Source organism: Polypterus senegalus, chromosome 2, assembly GCF_016835505.1.
Source record: "Polypterus senegalus isolate Bchr_013 chromosome 2, ASM1683550v1, whole genome shotgun sequence".
Taxonomy (NCBI): Eukaryota; Metazoa; Chordata; class Cladistia; order Polypteriformes; family Polypteridae; genus Polypterus; species Polypterus senegalus.
Window position 1 is genome coordinate 163,107,043 of NC_053155.1, and position 20,355 is coordinate 163,127,397.

The 20,355-nt window shown below is 38.2% G+C and overlaps 1 protein-coding gene across 2 annotated transcripts in view; it reads right to left on the reverse strand.

The window, feature by feature from the left end:
* Positions 1 to 20,355, reverse strand: part of LOC120523522 (protocadherin-16-like) — a 372,188-nt gene that overhangs the window by 228,408 nt on the left and 123,425 nt on the right. For both annotated transcript variants that reach the window (XM_039744918.1, XM_039744917.1), the window contains exon 2: positions 479 to 2,279. In XM_039744918.1, coding sequence (XP_039600852.1) covers positions 479 to 2,263 — 1,785 coding nt within the window. In that variant the 5' untranslated portion in view covers positions 2,264 to 2,279. The remainder of the gene's footprint in view (positions 1 to 478; positions 2,280 to 20,355) is intronic.

Genomic DNA, 20,355 nt, shown 5'->3' on the forward strand with positions numbered 1-20,355 from the left:
AATCCAGACAAACAAAAGGAAAACATGTAACATTCACAAAGACACTGACTAAGGAGAAATTAAATTCCAGGCTCCTAAAACTCTGAGATCAGTCATCAGAGTAACATATTTAAGAAAAACAAACTTATTCAAATGACTTTTACATTGTTTTCTTTAACTTTTACTGTAAACTGTTAAATTGACTATAACCTTTCTAAAAAATCTGGGTTTAGAAAATGGAAAGCTGATATCAAGAAAAATCCCTAGTACATTTTAGTCCATCTGGCCAATAAAGAAAATTGTGATTCTGATAGACATTTGGTCCACTAGTTTCATTTTTTTCACTTGATAGACGATTATTTACATCTTTAAAGTGAATTTAAGAACATCTCAGCCTGCTTTTATTGTATGTTAACATCAGAGGAGTAATTAAATTGTATAAAAGGACTAAGGACTCTACTATGAAAAACACATTTAAATAAATTCATTGGTACCTCACCTTCAAGAAACAGGATCCAACAGCTGTATCTTCATCCAGAGAAATATTGTACGATTCACTTCCAAAAAATGGTTTATTGTCATTTATATCTTGCACAATTATATTAATTATTGCTGTAGATGAAAGTGCAGGCTGACCGCCATCTGTAGCAATAACAGTGATTCTGGGCCATGGGTCTGTCTCATAATCGATTTCTGTTGCTGTGGTAATGATTCCAGTATTTGGATCAATTTTAAACCAATCAGAATGTGTCCCATGGTCTTTAAGAATGCTGTAGCGAACGTGCCCATTTGGACCATCATCTTTGTCTCGTGCTGTTACTTGAAGAACAAAGCTGCCTGGGTAAACCATTTCTGCAATACCCTGCTGGTAGACCTTCTGGTCAAAAAGTGGAGGATTGTCATTAATATCAGTCACTTGAAGTTTAAAAGAAGACTCTGCTCTAAGTGGAGGAGTACCAGAATCAGTAGCTGTTACTCTAAGTTCATAGGAATCCCTTTCTTCCCGATCTAAGATGCTGTCAACACATATGAGGTAGATAATATTATCTTTTGTGGTTAATCCAAATTTACCATCACCCCCTTCCAAAGACACATTTACATTGGAATACTCTCCATAATCTGGATCAGATACTGATATTCTTGCTACATATTGGCCTGGTTGGGCACCCTCAGAAATATGTGGAGATCCATCCTCACTTAGGAAAATAATTGTCATCGTGGGCTGGTTATCATTATAATCACGTACATGAATAGTCACAAAAGAATTTGTGATTTCAGGTTGACTGGCGTTATCCCGAGCTTGGACCACAAGTTCATGGACTTTCTTCATTTCATAGTCCAGAGGTTTATTTAATGTAATTATACCAGTATGTGCATCAATTAAAAAATATTTTTCTGGATCACTCTGTCTTCTGTTGATTTCATACAGGACTAGTCCATTATCACCCTCATCTGCATCAGTTGCAAATACTTGGAGTACGGAGCTGCCAGGTTGCATGTTTTCAGAAATTAAAGCATGGTATCGAGTCTGGTTGAAGATGGGAGCATGGTCATTAATGTCTTGAATTGTAATGTCAAGGATCATTTGACCAGTTTTCTTTGGAGTTCCACCATCAAAAGCCTCCAGAGCTAATGAATAGAAAGATCTTTTCTCACGATCTAAAACTCCATTTACTACCAGATACAAATATAAGATATCCTTTGATCCCTGCTTTGTCTCCAGACGAAAATCATGATCCAAGTTTCCTTCAGTTATCAAGTATCCCTGGATGCTAAACTGACCTTTGTCTGCATCGGTTGCTGGATCTAAAGGAAACTTGGCCCCAACTGTTGTTTGTTCAGGAATTCTCAGACTTGCTCTGCTCTTGGGGAAGATAGGAGAATGATCATTGATGTCATTCACCAAGATTGTCACATCCACTGTTAACCCCTGCATAGTGACAGCAATAAAGTTATAATGGTCCCTCGTTTCTCTGTCAAGCACCTTGGCTGTCTTGATAATACCAGTGGTTTCATCGATGTTCAAGTCACTACTAACCCCTGTTCCGCTAACATCAGAGATGAAAAATAAGGTAGCAGTGGTTCCAGGAGGTAAACCCGTACTAATATCTCCCACTATTGTTCCAGCCGGCTGTTCTTCATCAAGCTGCAGATCTAGGGTTCCCAAAACTGCAGATGAATGCCCGAGTATAAATCCAACAGCCATAAAAAGCATAAGCATGATTATTTTTTTTTGTGTTCTTATGTCAGTCACAAATTCTGTCAATCTGGGTAATGGAGACATTCTCAATATGCAGCCACTGTAAACAAGAAAGATAAAGTAAGTTATTTACATTTGGTGTTTGTTGTACAGTCACTTCAATTTTGCTACAAGGTTATAAATTTATGTATTATAAAAAAAGAATCTGTTACAAACATTTTGCTTCAACATGCTCCTCTGCAGAATTTTAACTTTGAAGAAGAAGAGAAAGCAGAAATTTTAGAGATTGGCAATAATGGATATAATGGGAGTATCAGAAATAAACTTGATGCATCAAGATTAAAAGTCAAGACGGAGGTAAATAATTTAGGGGTAACTACTGACTCTGACCTGAATTTTCAAATCACACATTAATCAGATTACTAGGGCAGCATTTTTTCACTTAAGAAATATAGCAAAAGTTAGACCTCTTATAACATTGCAAGATGCTGAAAAAAATTTGTTCACACTTTTGTTTTCAGTCGGCTAGATTAATGTAACACACTCCTCTCAGGAATACCAAAAAAAGACATCAATTGATTGCAACTAGTGCAGAATGCAGCTGCTAGAATCTGAACTCGGAAAAGAAAATTCTGAGCACATCACCCCAGTTTTGATGTCATTACACTGGTTACCTGTGTCATTTAGAATTGACTTTAAAATACTGCTTATGGTATACAAAGCCTTAAATAATCTCACTCCATCTTATATTTCGGAATGTCTTAAACCTTACACTCCAAATCATAACCTTAGATCTTCAAATGAGTATCTACTTAGAATTCCAAGAGCTAAACTTAAAAGAAGTGGTGAGGCGGCATTCTGCTGTTATGCACCTAAAATCTGGAAAGCTTGCCAATAGGAACTCACCAGTTTAATACAGTGGAGCACTTTAAAAAACTACTGAAAACACATTACTTTAACGTGGCTTTTTTCTCATAGCTTCATCTTAGTTTAATCCTGATGCTCTGTATATTCAATTAATTATCATTATCATTCATGGTGGCTCCAAAATCCATAGTAACCCCTACTTTCTCCTCTGTTCTTTTTCTGGTTTTCTGTGGTGGCGATCTACGCCACCACCACCTAATCAAAGCACCGTGATGTCCCTACATTGATGGATTAAAGTCTAAAAGACTTAAAGTCCACATGACAGTTATCATCAAATTCTTCCACGAGAATCCTAAATACAATGAGGTCTGATTAAGGTAATTTATGTTGGGTAGAATGCCTAGAGGGGACTGGGTGGTGTCGTGGCCTGGAACCCCTGCAGATTTTAATTTTCTTCCCCAGCCATCTGGAGTTTTTTTTTTGTTTTTTCTGCCCTTACTGGTCATTGGATCTTACATTTATTGTATGTTAATCAGTGTTACCTAATTTTAATTTTTATTTATGTTGTCTTTTTCTCTCTTTCTTCATCATGTAAAGCACTTTGAGCTACATTGTTTGCATGAAAATGTGCTATATAAATAAATGTTGTTGTTGTTGTTGAATAACATAGTCACAAGAAAAAATGCAAAGGTTATTGTTATACCAAAAAAACAGAAAAAAATGTTAGAGACACACTATGTAGGTTGTGTAGACATTAACAACTATACAGCTGTAACATTGTGTCTCTAACTTTCTTGCCTTCACCCCTTAGAAGTTTCCATATTTTATTGTTTTACAGCATTGAATCACAATATATTTCATTTGACATATTTGGCAATGATCAGCAGAAAAAGTGAAAACAAGCATTTGATTGCATAAGCATTCACCTATTTTAAAATGACACATCTAAATCATCACTGATGTAGTCAGTTGGTTTTAGAAGTCCCACAATTTTCAAATGTTTGTAGTATAAATGCACCTGCATCCACTTTGCATTGAGTCAGTTTTGTGGCCTATCCTATGCAATGAAGACAAAAGAACACCTCTGGCAATCCCTTGAAAAGCAAAAGTAAGGGGGTGGATATAAGAAAATCTGCTGTAAATCTGCTTAGAACAGGACTTTTATAAGTGATTGTGTAAGAAGTCTTGTGAGGGAGGCCACCAAGAGACCAATGATAACTTTGAAGGAGTTACATGCTACAGTAGATGAGATCAGGGAGACTATACATACCACAACTGTTGTCCAGGTGCTTTACCACTTGCAGCTTTACGTAAGAGAGTTGTAGAAAATTACTGTGAAAAAATGCACATAACACCTCAGCTAGAGTTTGCCAGAAGGCAGAGATTCTGAAGTCAGCAAAAAAAAATGGTTTTATGGTATAATGAGATTGAAATTTAGCTAAATGCTATGTTTAATGTAAGCCAAACACTGCATATTACCAAAATGAAACAATCCCCAACATGAAGCACATTGGTGGCAGTATCATGCTGTAGGGATGTTAATCTGTGCTAGTTCCTGGAAGGCTTGTGAAGAGACAGGATAAAGTGAAAGCAGCAAAATATGCTGAAATCCTGGAAAAAGATGTTTCTACAAGAAACCTGCACCTTAGAGAAGATGTGACCCTAGGCATAATACAACAGGAATGACTTAAAAATAGTAATGTCCAGGAGTGGTAAAGACAGAACTCAGATCTCAATCAATAATGAGAACTCTTAGCAGAACTTAAGAAAAAGCTATTCACTCACAATCCCCAAACAACCTGACAGAGATTGAGCAGCTTTGCAAAGAAAAATGGGGAAAAACATTAGTGTCCAAACGTGCAAAGCTGACAGATTCATATCCACTTAGCCTCAATACTGTCATAGTTGTCAGAGATGCACTGTTTAAGTACTGATTTGAAGGGGATGAATACTTATGTGGTCAATTATTTTGTATTTTACATTTGTAATTAATTTAGATCACTTCAGAGATCTATTTTCATTTCCACATTAAAGAGTTTTCTGTTGATCATTTAAAAAAAAAAAGGCCAAATTAAATTAACTTTGGTTCAGTGCTGTGTAACAGTATAATATGAAAACAACTTAAGTGGTGATAAGTAAATTGCAGCTAACCGAATGCAGTTAGCAATGTGTATAGCGAAAAAAAACAGGCCCAAAACCTGCATTGCAGCTAGGCAGAGATTGCAGCTAATCAAATAAGTGGAGTTATCTGTATATATACAGTAATCCCTCGCTGTATCGCGCTTCGACTTTCGCGGCTTCACTGTATCGCGAATTTTATATGTAAGCATATCTAAATATATAACGCAGAATTTTCGCTGCTTCGTGGGTTCTGCGGACAATGAGTCTTTATACTTCCGGTACATGCTTCCTCACTTGGTTTGCCCATTTGATTTCATACAAGAGACGCTACTGGTGGATGGCTGAGAAGCTAACCAATCAGAGTATGCAGTTAAGTTCCTGTGTGCTGACTGGCTCAGCGACGGAGAGCCAAATTCGATTCCGCAGCGTTAACCAGGAAGTCTCGTCTCGCTCATTCAGGATCAACGTGTTTCGCTGTGTAAAGAGTTAACTTTTGTGCTCTTTTGTGTTTATCCCTGTGCGTAGTCAAGCCCTTCGTTATGGCTCCAAAATGATCTGCTCCGGCTACTGCTTCGGGGCAACCCCTGCGATCAAGGAGGGATTATTGTATATATATATTGTGACAGATAGGGGGCACTGTCGTCCCCTTGAATCCTCAGACCAGACGCTAGACACCAGATAGCAGTCCAAATTATGAATTTATTTAGAGAATACAGTGCACAAAGCACCCTCCACTCCACAATACTCATAAACTAATACAGTAATCAACAAATCAATAATCCTCCACACCTCCCAGCAGCTCAGTCACCCTTCCTCCCAACTCGGCTCAACCCTGGGATCTCCCACAGTCTTTTTTATAGTCCTTGACTCAGAAGTGTTTCTGATCCCTCAGTCCATGTGAATCTTAACACTTCCAGGTCAGTTGAAAACTCCTTTTATTCATCCTGGAAGTACATCATTTCCTCTGTCGCTGTGACTAAGACATACTTCCAGGTTATAGGGCAAATAGCAGTCCCTGTAGCAACCCCTGGCGGCCCCCATGGTATCCTGCATTAAAACTCCAATGTACATGAGGCCCTGCTGGAATTCGGGGCATCTCCATGTTGCAGGGAGGGCTCCATCTGGCAGCCTGGGGGTATTGGCCGGGATGAATGGCCGGCCATATCCCACAATATACATATACATATACATATATATATATATATTGTCACATACGTGTGTTTAGGAGACAACTAAAGGGCTTGAATACCTGTGATTCCATGCCAGACCAGGGGGTGGCGAAGTACACTAATTTTCCCTCTCAATCTTTTGCAGACCATTCTAGGGAAATCCCGCCCGGCTCTGGGTCAGCCACTGACGTTTCTTCCGGTTCTGGTATTGATGACATCACTTCCTTTGCTGGCCTTTAAAGCCGCCATCTTGTCTCCAGAATTTCAGTTCTGTTTTGGACTCAATTGAATGCACATGTTTCATTATTTGAATCAGTTTTGCAGCCGGGAACAATTATATGGGTGGCTACCCCAAACCTTCTCAATGTTTGAGGGTCGTTATTGTGACTATATATATATATATGTACACATAGGGCCATATGATTTCCGCGATTTGGAAAACAGACGGAATCACGGAATTAACGGATTTTAGATTTAGAAACGGAAATGTGCGGAGTTTAGACACTGAATGGGTGACTGTTGCAAAACTTCCCAATAAATTAAATGATTAAATAATCTGTAGGCCTATCATTCAGATACTATTATCTAGTTTGTTGTTTATGAACCAAATGCAATTCTTCGTAGAAATCCAGTCATGCCTCTCTGTCTGTTTGTGCAAATGTTTCCTGTATGTTTTCTCATTAAAGGCATGCAAATTAGCTAGCTGCATGAGACAGAAATGTCAAAGCAAGCAGCATCAGATACCCTAACAACGTTGAAAAGAACGAAGAAACACAAGCTTAACTGCAAAATTGAGGGCACAACAATATCCCAGTGACTTTTATGAATCTGGACAACTTTCCTGCAAGTTTTGCCAGTATACCACAGACTGGACACAAAAAGGTACTTGTCATGGGTTCACCGACAAAAGCGCGATAGACATATGCGCCCCGACAAAACTGCGACCGACAAATGAGCGCTGACAAAGACACTAACTGGTTTTTGACAAATGTGCGCCGACAAAATCGCGAGAGAGGCCAAGAGAGTAGGACGCCCTTGCTGCAATCCTTCCTACATATGCAGGGCGTGATATTAAGGACTATCTACGTGCCGTGCTGATGGCATGCCGCGCCTCATAATATTGACTTCTAAAATAAACATTATTATATATGCTTTAAACTAGTAATTCATATTTAATGAAACTTTCGCGATTTTGTCGGCGCGATTTTGACAGCTCGTTTTAATCTGCGCTATTTTGTCGGCTTGCATATGTCTATCGCGCAAATGACGAATCACATTTGTCATGACCACGTCAAATTTAAAACCCATCTCAAAAACAAGAAGAAATTAAGATCAAAAAGTGTTCCTCTTCAGTTAACAACAGAGGAAACAACAAAATCATCAGATGCAAGATGCCAGTTTCTGTCCATGTGAGTAAGACATAACAGTTGAAAAAACGGCACAGATGCGTCCTTTCCTATTAATCATTGTAAACAAGGAGGCATGCTGCCAGAAAATAAGAGCAGTCTTCATCAAACTCATTTGCCCTTCAAAAGATTTGTGGCAAGAAAATATATGTTGTAGTTGATGAAACCACTGATAGCAGAGACCACATAGTTCTCATCATAGTGATAGGTGAGTAAACATTTGGCTCTATGGTAATTCTTTTATGTAGGCAGTTATAATTGTACGTGATGTATTTACTGTGAATCATTTAACAGATTAAATTATACAGGTATTTCATCGGTATTAACAGTCTTTTCCATAGAAAAATGTTCTTAGTGAATGGTACTGGTTATTAACGGGTTCCCTTTTAAAAATTAACAATGATGTTTTGGGATTTAATAAATGTTTTGTCTCACGGTGATGATGCATGCAAGGTCCACATTTGACTCTTCTGTTATAAACTCAGCACCTACAAACCTGGACAGAAGAACAGGCTTTTCCTCAGATGCAACGAGCTTTAAAAGCGTGTCACTCTTCCTTTTTTCTAAAAGTAAAGTTAACCTTCATCTCAGAAGGATGCATTAAACTAGTAACAGCTCTGAAAATTCTGGAGGGCACTCACTGCAATCTCAGCATACAACATCATGGAGGATCTGGGCTCCTACCTGATGAATGGAACTGCAAAATAAGGTTCAGTTGTGTTAGTGTGCTGTTTCAGTAAAAGGAATGTAAAGTACCATTTCATTACTGTTTGCTTTGTTGTAGCGGTTACTACTTTCTAAAACATAAAAATTAAAAAATCTGAATCAATGAAAAATAAAACGGCGAAAACCTGAAAAAAAAAACATATATATATATATATATATACAGTGGTGTGAAAAACTATTTGCCCCCTTCCTGATTTCTTATTCTTTTGCATTTTTGTCACACAAAATGTTTCTGATCATTAAACACATTTAACCACTAGTCAAATATAACACAAGTAAACACAAAATGCAGTTTTTAAATGATGCTTTTTATTATTTAGGGAGAAAAAATCCAAACCTACATGGCCCTGTGTGAAAAAAAGTAATTGCCCCCTGAACCTAATAACTGGTTGGGCCACCCTTAGCAGCAATAACTGCAATGAAGCGTTTGCGATAACTTGCAATGAGTCTTTTACAGCGCTCTGGAGGAATTTTGGCCCACTCATCTTTGCAGAATTATTGTAATTCAGCTTTATTTGAGGGTTTTCTAGCATGAACCGCCTTTTTAAGGTCATGTCATAGCATCTCAATTGGATTCAGGTCAGGACTTTGACTAGGCCACTCCAAAGTCTTCATTTTGTTTTTCTTCAGCCATTCAGAGGTGGATTTGCTGGTGTGTTTTGGGTCATTGTCCTGTTGCAGCACCCAAGATCGCTTCAGCTTGAGTTGACGACCAGATGGCCGGACATTCTCCTTCAGGATTTTTTGGTAGACAGTAGAATTCATGGTTCCATCTATCACAACAAGCCTTCCAGGTCCTGAAGCAGCAAAACAACCTCAGACCATCACACTACCACCACCATATTTTACTGTTGGTATGATGTTCTTTTTCTGAAATGCTGTGTTCCTTTTACGCCAGATGTAACGGGACATTTGCCTTCCAAAAAGTTCAACTTTTGTCTCATCAGTCCACAAGGTATTTCCCAAAAGTCTTGGCAATCATTGAGATGTTTCTTAGCAAAATTGAGACGAGCCCTAGTGTTCTTTTTGCTTAACAGTGGTTTGCGTCTTGGAAATCTGCCATGCAGGCCGTTTTTGCCCAGTCTCTTTCTTATGGTGGAGTCGTGAACACTGACCTTAATTGACGCAAGTGAGGCCTGCAGTTCTTTAGACGTTGTCCTGGGGTCTTTTGTGACCTCTCGGATGAGTCGTCTCTGCGCTCTTGGGGTAATTTTGGTCGGCTGGCCACTCCTGAGAAGGTTCACCACTCTTCCATGTTTTTGCCATTTGTGGATAATGGCTCTCACTGTGGTTCGCTGGAGTCCCAAAGCTTTAGAAATGGCTTTATAACCTTTACCAGACTGATAGATCTCAATTACTTCTGTTCTCATTTGTTCCTGAATTTCTTTGGATCTTGGCATGATGTCAAGCTTTTGAGGTGCTTTTGGTCTACTTCTCTGTGTCAGGCAGCTCCTATTTAAGTCATTTCTTGATTGAAACAGGTGTGGCAGTAATCAGGCCTGGGGTGGCTACGGAAATTGAACTCAGGTGTGATACACCACAGTTAGGTTATTTTTAACAAGGGGCAATTACTTTTTCACACAGGGCCATGTAGGTTTGGATTTTTTCTCCCTAAATAATAAAACCATCATTTAAAAACTGCATTTTGTGTTTACTTGTGTTATATTTGACTAATGGTTAAATGTGTTTGATGATCAGAAACATTTTGTGTGACAAACATGCAAAAGAATAAGAAATCAGGAAGGGGCAAATAGTTTTTCACACCACTGTATATATATATATATATATATATATATATATATATATATATATATATATTGTGGACTGTGCCCGGCAGTTTATCCCGGCCAAGTCCCCCAAGCCGCCAGATGGAGCCCTCCCTGCAGTATGGAGGTGCCCCTAAGACCAGCAGGGAGTCATGGACTATGTAGTTTTTATCCTCAGCCCTGCTGGATACCACAGGGGCCGCAAGAGGGAGCTGCAGGGAGGACCAAAGACTTATTTGTACACTATGACCCGGAAGTTCGTCATAGGAAGAGCGACGGACTTCCGGGATGAAGATAAGTACTTTTACCTGACCCGGAAGTGATACAAGATCACATGGACTGGGGACTGGGAACACTTCCGGGTCAGGGAATATAAAAGGACCGAGGCATGTTCTGGATGCAAAAGCAATTGGTTTCTCTTCGCCATTGGGAAAGACACGGGAAATGACAGCTCCCATACCATATGGAGAAGCATCACAAGCCAGGCGGAAGCTTAGTTGTGGATCGTAGTGTGTTAGGACACACCAACTGTTCCTTAGCTTTCGGGAATGCAGATTATACAATATATAATGGGGTCAAAATGGTTGCAAGATTGGGTATGAATTGCCCATTGTAATTGATGAGACTAAGGAAAGATCTCAGTTTAGTTACATTATCGGGGGCTGGAGCTTATAAAATAGCCCTAACCTTTTCAGGTGACTTGTGTAGTCCTGCTGCATCAATTTTATGACCTAAGTACTCCAAGATCTCCTTGAAAAATTCACATTTTTCTTTTTTGGACACACAGTCCAAATTCTTTCAATCGGCCCAATACTACAGGCAACATTACAGCCTGTCACCAATATATCGTCCAAGTAACAATGCACATTGGAAAGACCTTGTAACACCTGATCCATCGCCCATTGGAATATAGAAGGTGCTGAAGCGATTACAAATGGTAGACGATTGCAGCAGAACAACCCCTTTTGGGTATTGATGGTGAGCAGTTTACGTGATTGTTCCTCAACCTTTATCTGTAGGTACGCCTGTGCCAAGTCCAATTTGCTGAAATGCTGTCCCCCAGCTAATGAGGCGAACAAGTCTTCAATGTGTGGAATTGGATAGTGCTCCACACAAATGGCTGGGTTTAAGTGGTTAAAATCACCACAAAGCCTGACAGAACCATCTCTCTTTACAACCGGCACCAGAGGAGTGGCCCACTCATTATACTGCATAGATGACAGCACACCTAATACTATCAGGCGAGACAGCTCAGCCTCTACTTTGGATTGCAGCACATAGGGCACAACCAGAGCATGGCAGAACTTTGTCTTAAATTGCAGTTTCAAAGAAATGACTGCTTCAATGCCCTTCATTGTCCCCAAATCTTTACTGAAAACTGCAGCATGTTTTTGATTATGTCCTTCAAGGTAACTTGCTGTAATGACTTAATCACTTGACAATTCAATGTAATTCTTCGGAGTCACTCCCTAGCAAAAAGGGGTGTATAATTTCCTCTGATAACATATAATGGAATGACAGCTGTTTGTTCAAAGTGACTTTCACATTAATAACTCCTTCAGGGGATATTGGTAAGTCTTCAAAACTACATTAGTTGTCTCAAGAGGCACGTGGCTCAATAATTTCTTGTATAGTTTTATTAAAATTAATGACACTGCTGCCCTGTGTCCAACTTCATTTCTACTTCTGTGCCTTCTATTTTAGGTTTCACACTAATATGTGACTTCTCCCCTTCTTAGATCAGCTTATGTAAGGGTAATTATGTGTCAGTTTCATTACCTGATGCTTCACTGGACACCTCCTGCAATAAAATGCGATTTACAGGTCTCTTTTTAGGATAATCCGATCACCGTTGTGACTTTCCTTTGTACTGCGCCCTCTCCTCTCTTCTTATAGATTCCTTCTGTTTACATACTCCCGATGCGTGGCCCTTCTTACCACAGTTATGGCAATCCTAATCTTTGTACCAACAATCACTGTCACTGTGATTAACTCTTCTGCATTGTTTGCATTTCCTTATCTTATCTGAAACTAATAGCTCATTCACTTTTAAAGATCCACAAAGCTGCTGTGATTCGCATGCCACCATCTCCATGGAAATTGCGATTTCGATTGTTTTTTTATAGGTCAATACTACTTCGGTTAACAGTCGTTTCTGTATTGCTTCATTATTTACTCCACAAATAAATTTATCACGCAATGCTTCCTCTAAGTAATGCCAAATTCACAGTGCTCAGACAGTTTCTTTAAGACAGCAACATATTGTGAAACTGACTCCCTCTCCGCTTGGTTCCTTTTGAGAAAGCGAAACCTTTCTGTTATTACCAAAGGCTTTGGAGAAAGATGCTGCTGTAGCACTGCTTTAATCTGGTCAAAAGTTTTGTCCTTTGGTTTCTCCGGTGCTAAAAGACTACGCAGTAAGCCATAATTCGTACCTCCAATTACACTTAATAGCACTGGCACCAGTTTGTCCTCACCAATATCAGTAGCTAATGCAAAGGTTTCGAAATGCTCAATATACGTATGTGGTCCACTGTCCCACATTTTCATCAAAATCGTCCATTTGCCCCAGCGTCGCAGCCATGTTGCCACAATGTTTTTTTTTATATACTGAATAAAAACTCCCGCTGCAGTCACAAACAGACATACTGTACTCATGCACTGGGAATCAACTTTATCCTCGTCGACAGTATGTTATGTTAGGTAATCTGAGGCTGATATTCAATGATAGACACTGAGGCCAGAAGTTATGTTAACTGCACAGTAGTCTTTTACTAAGAACGTTTTCTGTGAGAACTTGTCCAAGATATCTCTTAAGCCCACTGTGGTGCCCCCTGCTGCCTGGGAATACTACCAATCATTATTACATTTATTTCAATACATAACAAATATTAACTGCCCATCTACAAAGGATTTTATGTCTTGCCATGATAGTTTTGGTATTTTTTGTTTTGGTAATTTGTTAATTTTTCACCTCACTCCAGAGGCCACACTCTTGATCTTGTATTCTGCTCTGGCATTGCCCCAAGTAATTGTAATGCATCTGATTTCTTTATATCTGTCCATAAATTAGTTTCATTTGGTGTTCATCTGCCATTATTCAAACTTAGTCAACGTTATACGTGTTAATGTAACATTAAAAATATAAATATAAAAATATAATATTGCCTTGACTACGGCAATTGATAACCTCACCCACAATGAAGATTTACTTACTCCTGATGAATTGGTTTGTTATTACAATGACAGACTCCATAGACTTTTGGACACATTTGCACCTCTAAAAACCCGGACTTCTTCTTTCCACACTCTGCTCCCTGGTTCACTTCTGAGCTTCCACAGCTTAAATCAAACGGCTGTTGCTTAGAACGTCTCTATAAAAAATCTGGACTCATTGTGCAGCTAGAAATGTATCATGAGCTTGTTTGTTTGCACAAAGATGCATTATCTGTGGTTAAAACTGCTATTACAAGAACAGGAAAATATGAACACATAACTCCAGTTCTTAAATCCTTACACCTGCTCCCGGTTATGTTTATGGCTGATTTCAAAATCCTTCTTTTAACATATAAAGCATTAAATGGTCAAGGTCCAGCTTACTTATCTGAACTTATCATGACTTACAAACCAGAACGCACATTAAGATCTCAAGATGCCGGTCTGCTTATGATTCCAAGGATTAATAAAATAACAGTGGGAGGTCAAGCTTTTAGTTACAGTGGAATGGTCTGCCTGCTACTATAAGAGATGCCCCTTTGGTGTCAGCTTTTAAATCCTGGCTGAAAACTCACTACTTCAGTTTAGCATATCCTGACTAGAGCTGCTGATTAACTGTACAGACTGCATCTCTGTTGTTAGTCATTAGCACTAAAACATAAGTAACATGATAGTTATAATTGGATACTAACCCTCACCTATTCTGTTTCTCTTCTCTGTACTCAAAAGTGGCACTTGGTGCCATGGCCCACCTGCCAAGTTGTTTTGCCTGCCTAAGGTAAAGTCATCCCTGATGGAAGATCGCATGAATCGTGGGAAAGAGGGGTCCTTTCATTGGATTAGCATTATTTCAACTGTGGAATGGCCAAATGGAGGAGGCAGCTTGACGAATGAGGACTCTAGAAAAATGAAGAGTCGAGAAAAATTCAAATAATATTATGTGATATCATCTACTGTTAAATTCTACTCCGTACTTCTAAAATTTGTATTTTTATACAGTATTGAGGATTTGTTCTGTTCTGTGTATTGTACTGTATTGTATTGACCGCCTTCTTTTTGACACCCACTGCACCCCCAGCCTACCTGGAAAGGGGTCTCTCTTCGAACTGCCTTTCCCAAGGTTTCTTCCATTTTTTCCCTACAAGGGTTTTTTGGGAGTTTTATCTTGTCTTCTTAGAGGGTCAAGCCTGGGGGGTAGTCAAGAGGCAAGGCCTGTTAAAACCCATTGTGGCACACAATTCTTGTGTGATTCTGGGTTATGCAAAAAATAAATTGTTCTGTATTGTATTGTATTGTATTGTATTGTACAGGTCACTAATGACCTGTTGATGGCTGCTGATGGTGGGCTTTTAACAATCCTTGTGCTACTCGATCTGAGTGCTGCCTTTGATACTGTCTCACATAGTATTTTGTTGAATCGGTTTGCCGCCACTGGTATTACTATTACTCCCTTTATATGGTTTACCACTTAACTGTCTTACTTATTTTGTTCATCTAAAAAACTCTCGATCACAATCCCTTCCAGTCACTAGTGGTGTTCCCCAGGGATCGGTGCTTGGCCCCTTACTGTTTTTAATATATCTACTCCCATTAGGTGGCATTTTTAAGGAATTTGGAATTGATTTTCATTGTTAGGCATATAATACTCTGCTCTATATACAGTATCTACAAAGCCCAACTCTGTCCCTCCTCCTTTCTGCCTCAATGACTGTCTATCTGAGGTAAAATCTTGGTTTTCTTCTAATTTCTTCCAAATTAATAGCCATAAGACAGAGGTTCTACTCATTGGCTCCAAGTCTGCTTTATCAAAATCTAATAATATTTCGCTTAATATTGATGGTACATCAGTTTATCCCTCCCCTCAGCTTAAGTTTGGGGGTTATCTTTGATAGTTCTCTGTCTTTTGAATGCCACATCAATAATGTTACATGGTTATCTTTTTTTCGTCTCTGTAGCATTGCACTCCTCGATCCTCCTTCACACTAAATATCACCGCCATCCTTACACATGCACTGGTCACTTCCCGCATTGATTATTGTAATTCTGTTCTCTTTGGACTTCCACATAAGCTTCTCCATATACTCCTGCTTGTTCAGAATTCAGCTGCCTATATTATAACTCAGACTTCTTCCATGCAACACATTACCCCATCTTTTAAACAGATTCATTGGCTTCCTGTAAAATTTCATACTGATTTTAAAGTTCTTCTACTTACCTTCAAAGCACTTCATAACTTTGCGCCATTATACCTCTCTCATCTCCTACATGTTTATACATCTAACTGCACTCTTAGGTCCTCCACATCTGGTCTTCTCATCAACCCCCTGCACGCCTGATCACCATGTGTTCCAGGGCAATTAGTGATAGTGCTTCTTGTCCCTGGAACTCACTACTACAAAACATGCGGGACACAGATTCCCTACCTATTTTCAAATCTCGTCTTAAGACTTATCTATTTAGATTAGCGTACACAACATTAACGTAGGCTGTATTCTTATTGCTGTATTTTCAGTTCCATAGATATAGGTATATATGTATGTGTACATTCATGTTTTTCTTGGCTGTATAATTTCATTACCTGTATGGTGTCCTTGTGTGTTTAGAAAGGTGCCTTGAAATAAAATCTTTTATTATTATTATTATTATTATTATTGAATGGACTTTCAGAAGCAAACACAATCCCTATAAGTTCAAAACTATAGTATACTATACCTGTATATATGCATATATTTTACTTATAGTTGGCACAACAAGAAATAAAATTATTTGTACAAAATTACACAGTGAGTCAGATGATTAGATTGAATCAGCAGCTTGAATCAAAGCCTTAACCACCAGGTCACATTTTGAAAACACCTGCACTGACAGAATGTTAATACAATTGAAAAGTAAAAGAAAAAACAATTTATCAGTTTGTCACTTAATTCAGTCCTGTGTCACTGGTGCCAGAACCCAATCAGACGGCAGTGGGTACAAAGCAGGTACCAGTACTGGACAGGGTACCAGTCTAATGCAGAAGACATCCACACATAAACTACACAGGGCTTATTTTTCAATAACAAATTATATTTAGCACTGCCAGGCAACAAACAGCTTAAACAAATTGATAAGCATCAAAATTTATTATGACAAATATGCTAAATTAGTAAAATTACTTTTCAGAGTAATACTTCAAAGCTATTTAAACTTACTTTGCTATTTATGAAAATAAAAAGTTTTCATTGTTTTATACTCAGGAATGTTTCCATAAAGTCACCAGTAGTGTATGTTCAATGCTTCCCAGGAGCCATAGGTTCTAACGCTGAGGTAAACACATGTTGGTGCAAGACAAAGACTCCACTAATTCTTACTAGAATACACAACCTACCATTTAGAAAATCAGAGGTGTTGAAGCAGAACTTCCTCTCACTGTGCAGTTAAGTAAAAAAAACAAACAAATGTGTCAGAATGGAATCACTTCATATCCTGTTACTCAATTTTACTGACCAGCAACTTAAAGAGAAAGTAAGAGAGAGAGAGAGAAAAGAATTATCATATCCAATATATCTTTAAGTATTCAGCCAAAAAAAAGATAACAGAAATAAAACATATGTCTCCAGTACTCACAGAAGCAAGTAATCAGAAAGATTAATGATGTCATAATGCAAGTGAGGCACAAAGGAGAAGAGCTGTTTTCAAACGATTCCATCCTTCACAACACAGTCAATTCTATATACGGTACTCCAGACATAGGCAAATGAATGCTAACAGTAATGTTGCCTAACCAAGCAGTGGATTGACCAACCACTTGTAATATTAGGCAAAGATTTTCTTAATAATAGCTTATACTGATTGCAGTAAGAGCAAATGTACCTTAAAAATTAAATTCTGTGGCTAAGGATGGATACTCAAAGGAATAACATAATTTTCTGAGTTTTTCCTTCAAAATAAATTATGAATGGCTAAAAAAAATAAAAACCAAAAAGTAAGCTTTTATACTTTTTGTCCTGTGGAAATTGTTTTGCCAAAAACAAAAGAGACAGACAATAGTGATCTGTACAGAATTGTGCAAAAAATTGACCTAGGCTATGTGGAAAGAATCTGAAGGCAATGTATAAAGGAGGTAAATCCTATTAATTGAAAATTTTGGTAAAAATTAAATGTCTATAATGTTGGTATTAGAATACCTACTCCAAAATATGAAGACCAACGAAAGAAAACAGAAAAGCTAGATGCAAATGTGTTACTTTAGGATTACATTTTAAATTACACAAATAGAAAAAGGCAATACAGCATTGAAACCTCAGTGTTTTTAGTCTTAAAGAATGTCTTGTTTGAGTCTAAAGTTCTATAAAAATGATAAATGATTTCCAAGAATTATTATGTCACAAACTCTAAAGAGACCAGCCATATTCCTTCCTAACCCAAATACGTTTAATTACAAAATCATGAAAATAGTGCAAGACAGACAGAAAAGGCAAAAGAGAAGAAGATGTGGTTCTGTTAGTCAAACACAATATTTTAGTTAAAGAGAATCAGAAGCACTCAGATCTAACTTGATGAATACATAAGGAAGATTTAGTAACCTGTGTGATTTTCAATTAGCTTGACATCTTTATTTTAGTGAAAAATGATATCACTTAATTGTAAAATGTATGTTTGGGAAAAAGAACAGACGGAAATTATTCTTCTGCTCACTAACGGACATTCTTCAATGCAATTCAGGCATGTGTACTAATCAGTTCAGCTGAACTAATTGACTCATGCCCATTCCTGGCTTGTACCTGGACTGAAATAAATATTAGCTCCATGTCCTTTCGATTCCATATAAAAATTGTAATAACATGTATTTAGCTCAGTCAAGTCCTAATATGTTATAGATAGATAAATAGAACTTTATTTGTTCCCAGGGGGAAATTTGGCGTTTTACAGTACAGAAGCTCTTTAAATAAATAAATGCGTAAATAAATAAACACACACACTTTGGTCTGAACACACACTGGAATGACTATAAAGCAAGAAAATTCAAAAGAAAAAAAAGTTTGGATTTGGCTTTATGCAGATATATTGTAGTTGGTAAAAAGGTGCCCCAGTAGCATTTCCTGACACACTTCTGCTGACTAATTCATTGGCTGAAAGTACTAAGTGTTGGTGTGTCAGAAAGAGGATGTGCAGCATTATTCATAATGTCACTAGTTTTGTTTTAATTCTCTCCTTTGCTACTTAACCTCCAAATGGTCCAGAGGGTGTCCTATAACTGAGTTTGCCGTTGTTGATCTGGTGGGCCACTCTTAAAGTAATGTTACCAGCCCAGCACACCACAGTGAAGAAAATTGCACTGGCCATCACAGAGTTATAAATGATGTGAAGTTCAACCTGTCATTAATGTGGACCCTCAAGTACTTGTTGGAGTGTACCACCTCTATAGGCACTCCTTGAATACTGACCAGACATAAAGGCACTTTGGTGTGGCAAAGTCAATAACTAGTTCCTTGGTTTTGCTGATGTTAAGACGCAGACAATTCTCTTTGCACCAAGAAACAAACTTTTCTCCCTGACTCCTATACTCTCTCTCATTCCCCTTATTAATACACCTCACAAGTGCAGAATCGTGTGTGAATTTCTGCAAGTGACATGACCTATTTATAGTCTGAGGTGTACAGAATAAAGAGAAAAGGAGACAGGCCTGTTCCTTGTGGTTGCTCACATCTGTATCAGAAACACAGTCCTTAGGTCTCACAAAATGCAGTCTGCCCAACAGATAGTCCATTATCCAGGACACCATAGGCTCATCCACCTGCATATCTTGGAGTCTACTCCTTAACAAGGATGGATGGTATTGATGATGCTGGAGAAATCAAAAAGCATAATTCTCACAGTGCTGCCAGCTTTATTCAGGTGAGAATAAGCCTTGTGGGGTAGATAGATAATTGCATCTTCCACTCTAATATTTGTCCAATAGGCAAACTGAAGTGGGTCTACCACAAGAGGAAACATATACTCCAGGACTAGCTTCTCAAAGGTACTTCATGATGTAAGCAGCAAGTGCAACTGGTCTGTAGTCATTATGTGAAGGGGTGCCTGTCTTCTTTGGAACAGGAACAATGCGGGATGTTTTCCACAAAGTGGCACTTTCTGAAAGCTAAGGGACATACTGAACAGGTGACAGAGGAAATAAGTAAGTAAATAAATAATTAGATAGATACACAAACACTCTGGTCGGAGCACACACCAGAATGACTATAAAGCAAGAAAATTAAAAAGAAAGAAAAGTTCTGACTTGGCTGTCACAGTCACAGTGAGGCATTATGCAGACATATTGCTGGTTATGATTGTAACTTAAGAAATGGAGATATTGTGTTTTTTGCTCTTAAGGAGGAGAGTAAGACAGTGAATATATGGTTATCCTAACAAAACACTAGAAAAAAATACACCAGTAAAAATATTCTGAAAGATTGACTTCATTTAGATACATTGAGTAGTGGAACTGAGTCACTGTGTACTAGACCCTCTCAATTAATTACAATCTACTGTAACTTCTCATTTATAAAAGCTTTACAATTACCAAATCACTTTGGTAGAGCACATTAGTCCATAGCTCAGTTACTAAACTTAAATTCAGGTTAACTGTATGTGTCTTTTTAGCATGCTTTTTATTTGAATCCGATTTGGAGAAATTCTGTAGTAAACAAAGTACATACACAGAATAAATGATACTAGCAGGTTCTAGAAAATTATATGAATTGTCTGGAGGGGCTGAGGACAACTACTAGTTACAAGTTTTAACTGAGACACAGAGCTTTTTTGTATGGAGAAATTTTTAACACTAGAATCCCTGAAGCCTACAAAAAAACTTGTAATCCCGGGCGACCTTAAATTCCTTCACACCTCTCCATTAGCGTCTTTTGTTTTGTAAATGTGTTGAT